This window comes from Rhinopithecus bieti, unplaced genomic scaffold, assembly GCF_001698545.2.
Source record: "Rhinopithecus bieti isolate Rb0 unplaced genomic scaffold, ASM169854v2 scaffold_50384, whole genome shotgun sequence".
In the NCBI taxonomy this organism is placed as follows: Eukaryota; Metazoa; Chordata; class Mammalia; order Primates; family Cercopithecidae; genus Rhinopithecus; species Rhinopithecus bieti.
In genome coordinates this window covers 1,848,771-1,865,448 of record NW_016820218.1, presented here as the reverse complement: position 1 = coordinate 1,865,448, position 16,678 = coordinate 1,848,771, and the positions used below count along the sequence as shown (strand labels likewise).

Here is a 16,678-nt window from a genome sequence, read left to right as displayed (position 1 = left end):
AAGGGGGGAGGAGGGAGGGATTGCATTGGGGAGTTATACATGATATAAATGATGAATTGATGGGTGCTGACGAGTTGATGGGTGCAGCACACCAACATGGCATAAGTATACATATGTAACAAACCTGCACGTTATGCACATGTACCCTAGAACTTAAAGTATAATAAAAAAAAAAAAAAAGGCTTTTCTGGATATTTCTATGAAGAAACTTCTACCTACATCTGAATGGGTAAGACAAAATAATAACGCAGTCACCTGAAATGGAGTATGTACGGGAGGCTGGGTATTTTATCTAGGTATTTTGCTGAGGTACGCATAAACAAATCAGGGTCTGTTAGTAAAGAAGAAAAGGTGAGAGGATTTTGGGTGGGCTACTAGGAGTGTCTGCCACCACAGTCATGTAGTTAAATGAGAGTCTCTGCTTGGAAAAACAAAACTTACAGAATAACCCTTGGAGCCAAACAAGTCCAGATGAGTGATCAAAACTTGTTTTTAGCATAGAGGTCTTTTTTTTTTTTTTTTTTGAAATGGAGTCTTGCTCTGTAGCCAGGCTGGAGTGCAGTGGCACAATCTTGGTTCACTGCAACGTCTGCCTCCTGGGTTCAAGTGATTCCCCTGCTTCAGCCTCCCAAGCAGCTGGGACTACAGGCACCACCACGCCAGGCTAATTTTCTGTATTTTAGTAGAGATGAGGTTTCACCATGTTGGCCAGGAAGGTCTCGATCTCCTGGACCTCATGATCTATCTGCCTTGGCCTCCCAAAGTGCTGGGATTACAGGTGTGAGCCACTGTTCCTGGGCTAGAGGTCTTTTTTATTAAGTTATTTCCCTAAACCTGCCTATAAGACTACTCTTAACATCTTACAAAGGCTTAGATTATCTTGCATTTTAAAATGTTTATGCCTAAACTGTTGCCCTTCTCTTCAATTTGATAACTAGTATTTCTTTATCTCAAAGGGCCTCTAAACACTTGATTTGTTCACCCTTTAGACAGCTTTGTAAATAAAACCAAGGGTTCCTCCTATGGTCCAGATAGCTTCTTAAGGACAGATAAAGTCAGCATTCCTAAGCACCACGGTAGCCAAGGGAGTGTTGTAGATTTATAGGGGTAAGATATTGTCTCTTTCTTCCACTTCCCACCACTTAGTTCAAATCCGTAATTTTAATTGAGATAAGGAGAACTGTCTCTTAGGAAGAGTTGGGAAAGGAAAAAAAGGAAAAGCTGTGGTGACCTGAAGACCACTTGAATCATTTCTTCCGTAATTACAATCTAATTTTCCAATAAATTAGCATTCCTAGAACCACAGACTTCACTTAAGCCAAACTCTGTCAATTTCACACTGCCATGTACGGATGAGCATAAATGAGTTTCTCTTTTCAGGCCCCAATTGTGTATACTTTACAGAACTTCATCGAGAAAGTTGTTCGTTTCTTTCCTTTTCTCCTTTGTATCATAGCTCATTTAATTTCAATATAATAAAATCCACTAACCATCTAGAAACTAAGGTTTAAAAAAGTTATTTTTCCCATGTTTAATTATTGCAACAAATATTCATTATAGCTAAGGCAAGACAACTATTTAGTAGCATAACACCATGGTCCTTCAAAAAATAACAATAAACAAATCTGTCTATTTTCATCCCAATATTTTATCATTCCTTTAGGCATAAGCGAAGATCACGTTCACTCCTGGCTGGATAATTCATTCTTTCTTCATGAAATAGCTGTGGCAGAGGGAGCCATAAATAAAATAAAGCCTCCTAAACGAAGGTTTTCTTTAATGTGTTCAGATTGACACATCTAGTAAATTCTATCTAGTAAATTCTGATATTTCAAATGACTCACCATAACAGGTGTAGATCTGGATTTTTAAAAAATTGACATGATTTATCAACACATCTGTGGGTTTTCTTTGAAATAGTAGACTTTACTGACTGTGACACTTTGCATTTTAAAGAAATTTCATTGCTTTCTCTTGTGTTATAATTTTTATATAACTGAATCGTGATTCTCCAGTAAATGGACAAGAAACATAAACATATAATTCTCAAAAGAGAAAACACAAAGCAAAAACAACTAATTAATATATGTTCAGCGCATGTGTTCAGTCTCATTAGTGATGAAAGAAATACAAATTTAAGAAATATGTCATGGTGACTTACCTCCTTGTTGACACGAGCAAAGGAAAAAGCAACAGGAATAGAGAAGACTGGCTAGAGAGCAGTGAGATGGGCCCTGTCACCTACTGAGGAAGGACGGAGACGGTGGATTCCCTGGGTTCTGTAAGGCTACAAGAACTGGAAACATGCTCAGGTTACCTTAGGCAGCAGTATCTTGTGAAATAAATGTCTGAGGGAGGGAAAATTGGAAACATGTGATCAGTCCTCGTGGCACCTAGAATGTTCTTCGGGATCCACAGTTCTAGAAGTTCAAGGGCAGCTATGGTCATTCAATTTGCTTGAGTTGTTCCTACAGAATCTGGCACACATTTCTCCCTCCCATAGTCATCTGTCATATGGTAATACAGCACTCTCTCTGAAGACTGACTCCAACTGGCTAAATAAAAAAGGAAAGCATTGGTCCTCTTGAATGGAAAGTCTAAGGACAGGGTTTGCTCAGGACAGCTGGAGCTGAGGGCTTTAGCGGAGGTATTCTCTGTCTCCGTCAGCCCTGCTGTCCTTTGAACTGGCTTCACTTTAAATCAGGCTTTTTCCATGTGGCCCCTGGTAGGTCACTTCACATCTCTAATCCTGTTTCCTCATTCTAGAAAAATGAAGCTACTAGCCACCTGCATAAGTACAATGTGAGGATTCCATGAGATAGATAATATGTAAATGCTTTCAAGCTGCCACATTTCAGAGGACTTTATTATTTGATATGAGCTCAGTGGCGTGCTTCGGAACAGTCTTTAACATGGCATCTATATCATCTTCCCTGCTTCTGATTAATAAGATGGTACTGCTGTTGTTAAGCAGGCCTGCCCTGCAACTTGGCACAGAAAGGGAAAAAAAGTCATCCTCTTTATCAAGAATATCAAGAATGAGGGGCATTATTATTCTTTTTTAAATTGGTATTTAAAAAAAATTAAGTTCTAAGGTCCTGGGAGCCTATGGAAGAGTCTCAAGGACCACAGTGTGTGTGGAGGGGCCGGGTAGCAGTGGGCAAGGCTGACTGGGTGGAGCTGCCCTGTTTAATAAGAGCAGGCCTGCTTTTGTCTGTTTTCTACACCATGATTCTGGATGAGATTTTACATCAAAAAGGAGAGTGGTAATATGATTAAAACAGGAGCACCTTTGGCAGCAAAACAGAAGAAATGAGCCAAATGCTGACATTAATTGACTAAAAGCTAATGAAAGTAGAACTGAATCAATCAATTACAGCAAAATTGAACATCACTTGACAATATCTAGAATTCAATATTTTTAAAGTAGATCAGTAATAGCTCAAAGTGGTATGTATTTCATTGGTCTAGGCCTGAGGAGGACCTCCCTCATTCCTCTGGCTCACCTCTGAGACTAAGGACACTGAGAAGCCTCTGCAATGGATGGGCTCAACTGGCCAACCAGCCCTCATACACTATATGGTACACAATATTATTAGTGTTTACCAACCCCTCCTTGTTCTGGCCAATGCAATGTGAGTAGAAGTAGTGTGTGTTTTCTCTTTGACTCTGAGGTTGCTGAAAAGATCAAATTATAAACACACACATGCACGCACAGCTAGCATTTAGCAGTATCTAACAGTTGGTAGGGAATCAATAAACCTAGGTAATCTTTCTCTCTGTTTCCTTCCTTCCAACCATTTTTAAGTTTGGTAATTTGCTGTTTTGATCTCACAGGTTCTAGAACTAGGACTCCTTAAAGTCCTTACTCCAAGGTCTGCCTCCTCTACATCCCTGCTAGGACTTTGAAACTATAAGTGAATGCTGCCAAATCCTCTGGCTTATCGTTCTTTGTAGTGCTCTTCAACTCTGAAGACACAATCATGGCCAGGGTGACAGGCTAAAGTCTGAGTCAGGGTGAGCTTTTGGGGAAACAGCGTGGAGCGGGTGGCGGTCTCAGCTCCCTTCTCGCCCACACTTTAACTGCTTTCTGCCCACATCCATTCAGGGCATTGTCCTGTTTGTCTCCTCAGCTGTCTTCTGTATTAACCTCCAGCCTGTTGGGTGCATTCACTTCTGCCAGCTGGACTTTCAATATGTATTTAAAAAGACACACAAACAAACATACAAAAAAAAAAAAACTTTACTAGAAACAAAAGGAAAACCATCATATTCAAAAATATAAATACAAAAGCAAAGAAATGCATACATTTACTGGACAAAGAGGTCTCATCTTGAGTAAACTGGTAGCACTCAGAGATGTCTGGAGGTCTTGGAGGCTACACACTGTCCATTAATACCTCCTGTCAAATTCTGAACATGCAGAAATTACCAGATCTCAAAGTACTCATTTCTTGTTGAATTTTAGTGAAAAAACTTCCCTGGATCCCACCGTAGTTGAGTCTTGGAACAGGGTGTTAATCTTTATATTATAAAATGTGCTTGATTAGAGAGTATAGGCAGTACGAAACATTATATTTTTCAAACGGAAACATAATATCGGAAAAAAAAAATAGAGAGAAATACTGTTCCAGTGACTTGGAATCCCAAGTTCTCAAAGGGAAGAAGGCCAATAAAGAAGTGGGAGGAGAAAGTCTGAGAACCGCATGAAAAGGGTCCTGTTCCCACTGGGACCATGGTCCACTCACCAAATTGTCAGAGACGTTTGAACCAGAGCAACTCCATCTTGAATAGGAGATGGGTAAAATAAGGCTGAGACCTACTGGGCTACACTCCTAGGAAGTGAGATATTCTAAGTCACAGAATGAGATAGAAGGTAGACACAAGGCACAGGTCATAAAGACCTTGCTGATAAAACAGGCTGCAATAAGGAAGCCGGCCAAAACCCACCAAAACCAGGATGGCAATGAGAGTGACCTCTGGTCCTCACTGCTACACTCTCACCAGCTCCATGACAGTTTACAAATGCCATTGCAACCCTCCATGGTCTAAAAAGGGGAGGCATGAATAATTCCCCCTGTTCAGCATACAATCAAGAAATAACTCTAAAAACGGACAACCAACCGCCCTTGGGGGTGCTCTGCCTATGAGTAGCCATTCTTTTATTCCTTTAGTTTCTTAATTACTTGCTTTCACTTTACTCCATGGACTCCCCTCAAATTCTTTATTGCTCAAAATCCAAGAATCCTCTCTTGGGGTCTGGATCGGGACCCCTTTTCAGTAATAAACTTGTAGCATTTGGTGTTTTAATGTTTGTGTTTTCTTGATTGTTACCTCATTTAGCCTCAACTGTTTAAAGATGGTCTTTTTGGCCACTTTATTCAGCTTTAATTGTTTTAAGGGGAGTGAAGAAATGGTCATTTACTTTGAAAAATCAGAGGGAACGTGTTGATGCGGGAAGCAGCTAATCCTTGGGGTACAGTGGCCCTTGGTAGTGCAGGAAAGTCCTGGGGGCCACCTATAACCCACCCTTCTCCTCTACAGCATCTCTCCCTGTAGTCATTCTCCACAGAAGCCCCAGAGAGTGCAGCACTTTGCCACAACAGAGTACTTCTGGGTTCCTGTTTCTTTCTGAGGCGGGCCAAGAACTCTCAGCCCATTGGCAGGGGCGAGATGACGGCCACCCAGCGAGTCCAATGGGCGTCAAGCGCGTCTAGACTTGGTGGACTTGTCAGCGCCTGCCTGGCCTAAATGCCCAACTTGAGCACGGGCCCTTTCCTGCATTCCCCTAACCCTGGCAACGCTGAACAATGGAAAAAAAAAAAGGCAAAAACAAAAAACATCTTAAAACACACACACACACACACACACACACACACACACACACACACGGATCCGCGTTCAGAAAGGCGTGCATTTCCCACGCCTGATACGCCGCATCGCAACCTCGCTGCTTTCCGGGCGTGCAGCGCTCATTTACCAATTCCCTTCCTGGGAGCTGCAGACTCCCTCTGCTCGGCCCCACTCCGTTTTACCCTTTCCCCAGCTCCCGCCTTAGCCAGGGGCTTCCCCGCCTGCAGCTAGGGTTCGGGCCAAACCGCCTCTCCGAGCACGCCTGCCGCTCCCCGGGCTCCACTTTCACTTTCGGTCCCGGCGGCGGCGGCGGTGGTGGCGGCGGCGCAAGGGTGAGCGCGGCCACAGACCCCCAGGTACAACGCCCCCGAGCCGCGGGGAGGGGACTGCGGGCCGGGAGGAAAGCGCGGCACCGGTCCCTTCCCTGCGCCCGCCGGGAGGGCCTGAGGGCCTGGGGCACGGGTTGAGGGAGACGGGGGGCGGGAGGAGGGAGACGGGGTGCAAGACGGGACGCAAGACAGGGCGCAGGAAGGGCTGGGGAGTCGCTGGCTAGGCCCGAGCCCGCGGGGTACCTGGCGGGTCGGCGGCGGGTCCACCCCTGCCGGTCCCCGTCCCTGTCCCTCCGGGCGCGTGGCCGGCGCGCCTGCTCCGCGGGTCTCCCCGCTATTCCGCTGGCGGGAGCCTGCCTCCGCGCTCCGCGTAGCGCCTGGATGCCTGCCAGTCCTCCAGGCCACCGATGCCTGCGCGAGGCCAAAAGGCGGGGTGGGGCGGGCGGCTGGCTCAGGCTTAGGAGGGCACCTGGCCATAGCTGCCAGAGAAACCCAGAGGCTTTGGGTTAAGGACTCTGGTGGGGTGGGAAGCGCGGGCCGTGTGTGTCCATAAGGTCACTTCCCTCTCTGCCTCTCCTGTTCTTCTGGTCGGCAATTCTCTCTCTCTCTTTGGCTCTGGCTCTGGCTCTGGCTGGGTTTTATTCAGATAAAGCACCTCTGTTGACGCAAATTAAAAGTTTTCTATCTGGGTGCGTCACTGGCCAGGTGGGCCTACAAAGTTAATTCCGTGAGGGGAAGGGGAAGAGCACACACTTCCTCACGCTTTTGGATTTGTGTAAGCTAGGTTCAGGAAGAAATTATCTGTTTCCTATTAAACACCCAGAGTATTCGCTTTGAACTCAGGACATGGTCAACAATTAACAAAACAAAACAAAACAAAAAAACTTGAAAATTGGGCACAGTTGTCTCTACCCTGAGGATTTGGAATTAGTATAAGTAGCACATTTTCAGGTGGTACCTGAATAGAAACATTCTAGTACTTTTTTTTTTTTTTCAAATTCAGCATTTTTATTATTTACCTACAGTGCTTGTTAATTTCATTGTTCAGGAAATTCTGGAAGAACCTCAATTACTTCTTGATGATCTATTTCATATAGTATAGTGCCCCAATAAAAGGAGGGGAGGCAGAGGTTGCAGTGAGTCAAGATCGCCCCACTGCACTCCAGCCTGGGACACAGAGCGAGACTCCGTCTCAAAAAAAAAAAAAAAAAAAGGATCTTGTGAAGCTAAAAGAAGCAGGGAGTTTATACTTACTGCATTCCACATTCCAACTGTTGGATTGCCTTCCAACAAGTTGTGTTGGAACTTAGCAAAGTTAACATGAATGTCTTTGCTTTCAGTTACCCCACCTTGAATTGAGAATAATAGGCTATTAGAGAGAGTAAGCATGTGTAAAGTGCCTGGCACTTTGGAGGAGGCTTAGTAAAATATTAGTTCTTTTTCCTCCCTTGGTTCTATTCCTTTAAGTGTTAGTGTTAGTGGAGTGTAACTTCAAAGAGAATTGTACATCTCTTGGGAAGTGCTGCTTATATTGAGTAGACTACTGTTTTTGAGAGCTTTCTTTTTTTTTTAACTGCATCCCTTTCAGAAAATTGTTAGTAAAACCAGACCCTAGGAGACCAGCCAGAAACATGAAATGCCATGTTTCAAATTGGAACACTTACTATTGGAAGCAAAGCCAAACAAGAGCTAATTTTTCAGGGGAAGAGCCAAACACACGAACGTGATCACAGAATCTTGGATGTAGTCTACTGTTTGGGATTAATAAGAGAATTTATCAGTGAAGCCCTTTATTCATTACATGGAGTTTTTACCAAGCCCCACTCATGCACTGCATCCTCCTTGAGACATAACTGTTTCTCTTTGGCCCCCTCATGGACCCAACCCTGCAAAGCCTCTGATACAAGGTTCCAGTACCAACCTCTTCCGCAGCCCATCAGCCTTTCTGTTAGCTCATAACCAGTTGGAATTTCTAGATCTCCTCTGGGGCGGTTGGAGAGGTCTCTGGGACTTCCAGAGTCCTTACATGCTTGAACCTGCCACCTTCACAGAGCCCTCTGGATCCCATCTTGGGGCAAGGGCAGTGCTCATTAAGCTGTTGCTGCCAGTAATTCCATATGGAAAGCAGAACACAAGTTCCATTTACTGTCTAGTTCCTCAACTTCAAGGGAAAAAAAAATGTTCTCCCTTTTCACACTTCCTGTCTCACCTGGGTGGTGCCTTTTGAACTGGGATTATGAGATTTCCAAGACTCTCTCTACTGTGTAGGTATCCTCTCTGGTTTAGCCTCCAGATTGCTCCAGAGGTGAGGAGAAGGGAATTCCCTTGAGCTGTGCATTTGGAAAGGGTGCAAGGAAGTGAGGGGTTAGCGGAGGCCCTCCCGTCATTGCCTTGAATGAGTATCCCATCACATAGAGTTGAAGGGGAAAAGCCAGGGTTTGGCAGGGATGAGCTTTTCAATCTTGGCTTCTCAGTAAAATCTCTGGACAGTTTTAAAAACAAAAAACAAAAAACAAAAAACAAAACCCAAAACGAGAAATCAAACAATCCATAAAACCATACCCTGATCCTATCACCATAGATTCTAGTTTAATTATTGTCAATAAGGACCCAGGCATTGAAAACTTTAAAAGCTTCCTAGGTTACATTAATATGCAGACAGAGTTGAGAAACTTGACATCTCAGAGAGAGAGAATTCTGTGTACTGTAAACTCTCTAAGGGATCCACGTTGTAAGGTTGCTACTTTTCCCAACTGGAGCAAGAGGAGTTTGGGCCAATCACTTGCATTCACCTGGTATGGGCCCCTGTTGGCAAACACTCATTAGAAAGGTGTGTTTGTGTAAGAGAAATAAAAACTTATGTTTGATTCTTGGGGCATGGATTGCCAACTCCCTTAAAATTCACATTGCCTTTTTTTTTTAGACAGAGTCTTGCTCTGTTGCCAGGCTGGAGTGCAGTGGCGTGATCTCAGCTCACTGCAAGTCTGCCTCCTGGGTTCAAGTGATTCTCCTGCCTCAGCCTCCCAAGTAGCTGGGACTACAGGTGCACGCCACCACACCTAGCTAATTTTTGTATTTTTAGTAGAGATGGGATTTCACCATGTTGGCCAGGATGGTCTCGATCTCTTGACTTTGTGATCTGCCCACCTCGTCCTTCCAAAGTGTTGGGATTACAGGTGTGAGCCACCACGCCCAGCCTAATATTCACATTGCTTATATGTCTGATGGCCTTTAAAATTAAGTGCAATATAGGGTCTGCAGCGTGAATTCCACATGTTCTTGGCAGAATCTTGGAATTACTCCTCTCCCTGCCTTTCATATAACCATTCTCCATCAAGTCCTCTGGGAGTTCCCTTCTGTCCACATTGATTGCCTGAACTGCCTATATGTCCTCCCTTTGTGCCTTAGCTCCTGCCCTGGTTTGCTCTACCTGTGGTGCTGTTAATGCCCTCCTTCATTTCAAAATCTGACCTATGCTTTTACAGTCAAATGCTGCTTTTGTGTGAAGGCATCCCAAGGAGTCACTGCAGCCAGAGTCTCTCTCTCTCTTTGCAAATTTAATTCCATTCTTTCCAACACCTTTTATTATTATTTTAAAAATATTTCACACTTTCCACATTGTGTTTTATTATCTGTGCGTGTTTTCTGTCCTTCCATATTTTGAAATCCTTGAGGGTGGGGCCAGTGTCTTGTGTATTGTTTCGTCCCACTCAGGACTCAGCACACTGCTTGTGTGTTGCAGGCATTCAACATATACTTGGTGGATGATTGTAAGAGAGAATCTAGGTGATTGATAATGTTTGCCACAAACTACTGGGAAAATTAAACTCTTTAAGCTCTTCCTGGCTAAATAAATATGTAGTTAACTTTTGGCATGACAATTTGAGGAAGATACTGAAGTTATTAAAGGTTACTGCTACGTATACTCGCAGGGGCAGTGGAGACTTTGTTCTAGTGGTGGCTGCTGCAGTGTCAGCATTTGATTTCCAGGGCATTACAGTGGCTTTCTCCAATGTCCAGTGTCAGTGAGGAGTGGTAGCTTGATCAGATGTTCCTCTGATATGGTTCTGGTTTTGCTTGTTTCATGAACCTGGCTTCCCAAATGTCCTGCAACTCTGTGACCCATTTAGGGAGCCACTCGTGATCAACTAATGATTCCTTTTCTGCCTACATCAGCCAGAGCTTGTTCAGTTGCTTTCAACGAAGAACTCTGACAGGTTGAATTAATTTAAACTTTGAACATCAAATGATGCTTTCTAGTAGGTGTTAATGATTGTTGCTAACGATAAACATCTTTCTTATATGCAACCATAACATAGGGAAGGTCCTTTTGCTTTCAGGAAAAGAGCTAGTACTTTTGGAATTTTATGTCTATTTCTGTGAATGTTGAGTGGATACATTCTGAAATTATTCTATGTCAATAACAGTTTAATGACATATATTTTTGCTTTTGTACATTTGTGCCACTAGGTAGTTAGAGCAAGAAGATGGTGTTTCCGTCCCTCAAATGGTCCCTTCCAACCATGTCATTTCTACCTTCCTTACTGTTGGCTCTCTTAACTGTGTCCACTCCTTCATGGTGTCAGAGCAGTGAAGCATCTCCAAAAGGTAGTAATGGGATGCCATTTCCTTGGAATAAAATAAGACTTCCTGAGTATGTCATCCCAGTTCATTATGATCTCCTGATCCATGCAAACCTTACCACGCTGACCTTCTGGGGAACCACAGAAGTAGAAATAACAGCCAGTCAGCCCACCAGCACCATCATCCTGCATAGTCACCACCTGCAGATATCTAGGGCCACCCTCAGGAAAGGAGCTGGAGAGAGGCTATCGGAAGAACCGCTTCAGGTCCTGGAACACCCTCCTCAGGAGCAAATCGCGCTGCTGGCTCCTGAGCCCCTCCTTGTCGGGCTCCTGTACACAGTTGTCATTCACTATGCTGGCAATCTTTCGGAGACTTTCCACGGATTTTACAAAAGCACCTACAGAACCAAGGAAGGGGAACTGAGGTATTTTTTTTTTTTTCTCTTTTTCTTTTAAACTGCAAGTGCTGCCCACGCTAAATTCATTATTTCTGATTGATTATCTTTTAAAATTACCTTTGTTGTTGAACTTTTTCTTCAGTTTTGCTTTTGCATCTTCTTTATAGTGTTAAAATGGCTTTTCCCTTGCTTTTGAATCTCATTTTAAAATTCGAACCAATTTTCTTTCCCCCAGCTCTATCAGAGTAAATATCTATTTGTTTATTTAGTTTGATTTCTGAGACATAATAAACATGGTTAATTTTCCTGACCTATGCATTAGTTTCCTAGGGCTGTTGTAACAAAGTACCACAGACTGGGTGGCTATAAACAACAAAATGTATTCTCTGTCAGGTCTGCAGGCTAGAAGTCTGAAATCAAGGTGTCAGCAGGCCCGTGCTCCCTCCAGACTCTGGTAGAATCCTTCCTTGTGTCTTCCTAGCATCCAGTGATGGCCGTGGATCCCTGGCACTCCATGCCTAGCACCTGCATCGTTCTAGTCTCTCCCTCTGTTAGTGACATGGCCATTCCGTTTCCCTATGTCCCAGTCTCCATCGTCTAATAATGAAACTGGTCATACCGGAGTGGGACCCAGCCTGGTGGCCTCTTCTTCACTCCATGATACCTGTAAAGACCCTATGTCCAAATAAGGTCTTGTGCACAGATACTGCAGGTTAGGACTTCAGCATATCCTATTAGCATCCTATTAGAGGAAATACTTTTAGCTCAGTTAAAAGTTTTTTATAGATCTCTACTCACCTTGCTTTGGTTCTGTTTTTAAGGAGGAGACTTATTTGAGGGAGATTTTATGCTAAGTTTTAAAATGGAATTTTATGTTAGTAGATTATACTAATTTATTTTTCAAATTCCATCTTATTCTATCAAGGTAAAAAAGTAAAATTTGTTTCACTCATAGCCCCCTGAACTAACTACTACTTCTATTTCAGTGGAATATTCTCCCAGACTTCTTTCTGGATATGCATATATGTTATTTTATATAAATGGAATTCTTATATTTTCTCTTTTATAAGGAAATTTTTTAACTTAGTATGTTGGGAAGATGTTTTATATAAATGACTATTACTAGGTATCATTTTAATGATTTTATTAAAATACATAGTTGTATGTTAATATCTTTAATCCCTTGGGAATGGAAATGAAATTATTTCCAGTTTTTCAGTATCAACAGTTACACTTCGATGAACATCTTTGTAAGTTATTTCTTTAGAATAATTGCCTAGAAGTAAAATTGGTAAGCCAAAGAACCTATAAATTTTTTATAAACCTTGTCATTTTTTCTTGCCTCTCACCAATACTGTATATTGGCAGTCTTTTAGAGCAAAAAAGGCCCCAAATGATATCTCTTTTTAATTTACATAACTTTGATTAAGGAAGTTGAGCAGCTTTTGATATGTTTGTTAATGATTTGTAGGTTCTTTTATGAATTGCCTGTTTATGATCTTTGACTTTGCCCGAGATTCCCTTGGTTGTTGGCGATTCTTTTTTATTTCATTTCCTTGGTTGTTGGGGATTCTTTTTTATTTTATTTTATTTTACCTTATTTTATTTTTTGAGGTGGAGTCTTGCTCTGTCACCCAGGCTGGAGTGCAATGGCGCAAACTTGGCTCACTGCAACCTCCGCCTCCTGGGTTCAAGCGATTCTCCTGCCTCAGCCTCATGAGTAGCTGCGATTACAGATGCGCACTACCATGCCTGGCTAATTTTTGCATTTTTAGTAGAGATGGGGTTTCACCATGTTGGCCAGGGTGGTCTCGAACTCCTGTCCTCGTGATCCGCCCACCTTGGCCTCTCAAAGTGCCGAGATTACAGGTGTGAGCCACCACTGGGTATTCTTTTACACATTTTTAGGATCTCACTATCTGTTAAGGCTATTAAGTCTTCATCACATACTTCTTACATGAATTTTCCCAGTTTTTTACTTTTTTTAAAACTTTCTTTTGGAGACAGGGTCTGGTTCTGTCGCCCAGGCTGGAGTGCAACAGCGCAATCTCAGGTCACTGAAACTTCTGCCTCATGGGCTCCAACCATCCTCTCACCTCTGCCTCCCGAGTAGCTGGGACTACAGGCATGCACCACCATGCCTGGCTAATTTTTGTAGTTTTGGTAGAGATGGGGTTTGTTGCCCAGGTTGGTCTCACACTCCTGGGCTCAAGTAATCCTCCCACCTCAGCCTCCCCAAAATGTGTTAGGACTACAGGCGTGAGCCACCATGACCATGCCCAGTCTAACTTGTCTTTTAACTTAGTTTATGATAGCTTTTGTGATGTAAAATATTTTTTAGTAGTAAAATCCATCAATCTTATAGTAACTTTAGGAATTATAAAGCCAACACCTGTTTTAGAGTTCCTGGTGCTTCATGCTCAATTTTAATTTCACTTGCCTTAATTTTAGGATACTTGCATCAACACAATTTGAACCCACTGCAGCTAGAATGGCCTTTCCATGTTTTGATGAACCTGCCTTCAAAGCAAGTTTCTCAATCAAAATTCGAAGAGAGCCAAGGCACCTAGCCATCTCCAATATGCCACTGGTGAGTATGCACTCCTGTGTATTTTCTACAGGAAAATCTACTGATTCTCTGTGACTTGCATTACCCCAGTGACAGTCAACATTGGGTCACCTGTTTTGTTTTATTGCCTGGCAGATCGTTACTAACTTTTCTTTTCATTTACAACCTGTGCTTTTGTTTCAAGCCACAGTTATATGTAATCAAAGTAAAATTGCCCCTAAAATGCAAGATTTCAGTAACAGTACCATTCCAGGTTATACATGCTGATAGTAGGGAAGTGGTATAAGAAATTCAGGTGAGGTTTAAATAGTAGTGCCCTTCAAAAAGCACTTTCACCCTCATTTTCTCATATGATCCTTTAAAATGATTTTAAAGGTAATGCTTTGTCAGTAAGGCCGTATTTTTAGCATATAGTTATTTTCTATAATTTACATATACTATATAGTAATATTCACTATATAATTTGTAACTGAATGTACAAAATTAGGCGGACAGAAAAAGAGAATAAAAGTAATCTTTTCGGAATGTTATGGTGCTGAAGGTAAGTCATGATAGATAGCTTAGCTTCCCAAGAGAAACCATTATTCTCCAATCTCAATGCAGATGTGGACATCATTCCCTCTGATTTTTAAAAGTGGCTAGAAGATGATCTTGCCAAATGAATAAAACTGTTCAGTAAGTGCCATTGTCCTTTGATTCTGGTAGTTTAGAAAAGCATCAGCTGGGCCGTCCGTCATTCTGCAGCTGGTATATAACACCTCCTGGAAGCACATCCTTTGTTCAGAAAAACTCACTGGGGATGAGACTCAGGGTAGAGTAGGCTTTGCCTAGAGTCCTGAGGGATGAACAACTTTGTCCCTGTGCTGACTGGGGAAGCAGTGTCGTAGCATGGAGAGATACCAGGAGCCACAGACCGACCTCTAGTATGGTACTTCTCAACCTTAAAACTCTATACCTACCTGCCTTCATACCATAAGGATGCCTTCCTCAAACAAGATTCGGATCTCCCACCCCACACCAGAGGGCTATCCTCTGTGAAAACCACTCTTCTGCAAATTTTCCTACCAGCCAAGAACTTTTGTCCCCACTCCCACTCTTGTATATGAAAAGACAAGAAACAATTATGCTATATTTCTAATATAAATTTAAGATACAGGATGTGCTTTTTCAAAATATAGTCCTCTCCCCCAGTATTGTGGCATGACTCCCTGGTACAGAAGTGAGTTCTTTAATTGGTGAATCAAAGTTCTAGGAGAATAAAGGATCAGGGATGGGAAGGAGACAGGAGAGAGACTGAAGGACCAAACAGGATTAGTGGAGAAATTTGTAGGCTTTCAGAAGAAAGACCGGGAGCTTTGGAAGCTCCACGAAGATGCTACAGTCTAAATCCATGGATATCCAGGATCCACTTATTGAAGATAGGAAAACAACTTTTTTTTTGAGGATAGGAAAACCTCTAATGCAATGTTGTCCCTTTGGACAGAAACGTCTCTCACTAACAGAAATATAGTATGAGCAGCCTGACCTCAGGCTGCAGATATTGAGCTCAGGGGAAAACAATGAGGTCTCAAAAGATCTTTTTGGAGACCAGAAAAACAAAATATATACCATTGGGACACTAAAGCTTTTGGGCATGGGGCAGAAATTAATCACATTTAAATTTGAATTAATTTAATCAGGTTATTTTCCTACTAATTAACACAACTCGAGAATGGACATTTTTGGCCAGGTGTGGTGGTTCATGACTGTAATCCAGCACTTTGGGAGGCTGAGGCAGGTGGATCACCTGAGGTCAGCCTGGCCAACATGGTAAAACCCTGTCTCTACTAAAAATACAAAATTAGTTGGGCTTGGTGGCACATGTCTGTAATCTTAGCTACTCGGGAAGCTGAGGCAGGAGAGTTGCTTGAACTCGGGAGGTGGAGGTTGCAGTGAACCGAGATAGCACCATTGCACTCCAGCCTGGGTGACAGAGTGAGACCCCATCTCAAAAAAAAAAAAAAAAAAAAAGGAAATTTTGTTGTGGGTAGGCAGAAGCAGAATGCATTTAAAAAGAAAAGATGATTTGGGATCCTTTATGAGTAATCCTAGGCTGGCTAACAGAGTTGGTTTGAATGACCAAATGGTGACCAGAAGTTGGTGGCTGATGGGTATTAAGAAGGATGAGGGCCAGGTAAGGTGGCTTGTGGTTGTAATCCTAACACTTTGGGAGGCAGAAGAAGAGGATTTCTTGAGGTCAGGAGTCCAAGACCAGCCGGGGCAGCATAGCAAGACCCTATCTCTCAAAACAAAACAAAAAAAAAGATGAGGGCAGAGCAACAGAAGTGAGTATAGGATTACAGGAAAAATGCCCGTGACCGTGGTTTCACTTGGCTAATTCTGGCTGGTTCTTTTTCCAAGGTCTCATCTCCGTGCTTTTTATTGCTAAGGTGTTAGACTTTTTTGTTTAGGGGCAGACCTCTAAGACTGTACCTCCATCAACCATACCCCACCTTTACTCTCTGATTGGACTTAAAAAGGTGATTCCAATGAAGCAAATCTAAGTTTGGAAGAAGCTTTGCAAGAGCATGCCCAGGAATAGGTTACTTTCAATTATACAGAAGAACAGAAGCTCTTTTAGGTACTACAGGGTTATATATTTTCCCCGTTGCGTATATGCGCAACAGCTCGACATTGCATTGCCAGATAATTCTCAAACGTGTATTTAAGGACAAATGAATCAGCCACATCTTCGCAAAACTCACAATCTCGGTTTTGCTTCATCTCATCCGGGTTATCAATCCACATATGCCAAATATTAGTCTGTTTGCAACCATCTGAATTATTTAAAAGAAACTGAGTATTGATAGTTGCACAACTTTATGATTACATTAAGAGCCACTGAATTGTTTTTATTTTTATTTTTTATTATTTATTTATTTATTTTTATTTTATTATTATTAT

General features: G+C 42.5%; 1 protein-coding gene across 1 annotated transcript in view; it reads left to right on the top strand.

Annotated features, from left to right (window-relative positions):
- The first annotated feature begins 5,851 nt into the window (after positions 1 to 5,851).
- ERAP1 (endoplasmic reticulum aminopeptidase 1) overlaps positions 5,852 to 16,678 on the top strand; it is a 36,559-nt gene continuing 25,732 nt past the window's right edge. Inside the window, 3 exon segments of the mRNA XM_017859662.1 lie at positions 5,852 to 6,209; positions 10,653 to 11,193; positions 13,618 to 13,756. Of these exon segments, the coding sequence (XP_017715151.1) occupies positions 10,670 to 11,193; positions 13,618 to 13,756 (663 nt within the window). The 5' untranslated portion in view covers positions 5,852 to 6,209; positions 10,653 to 10,669.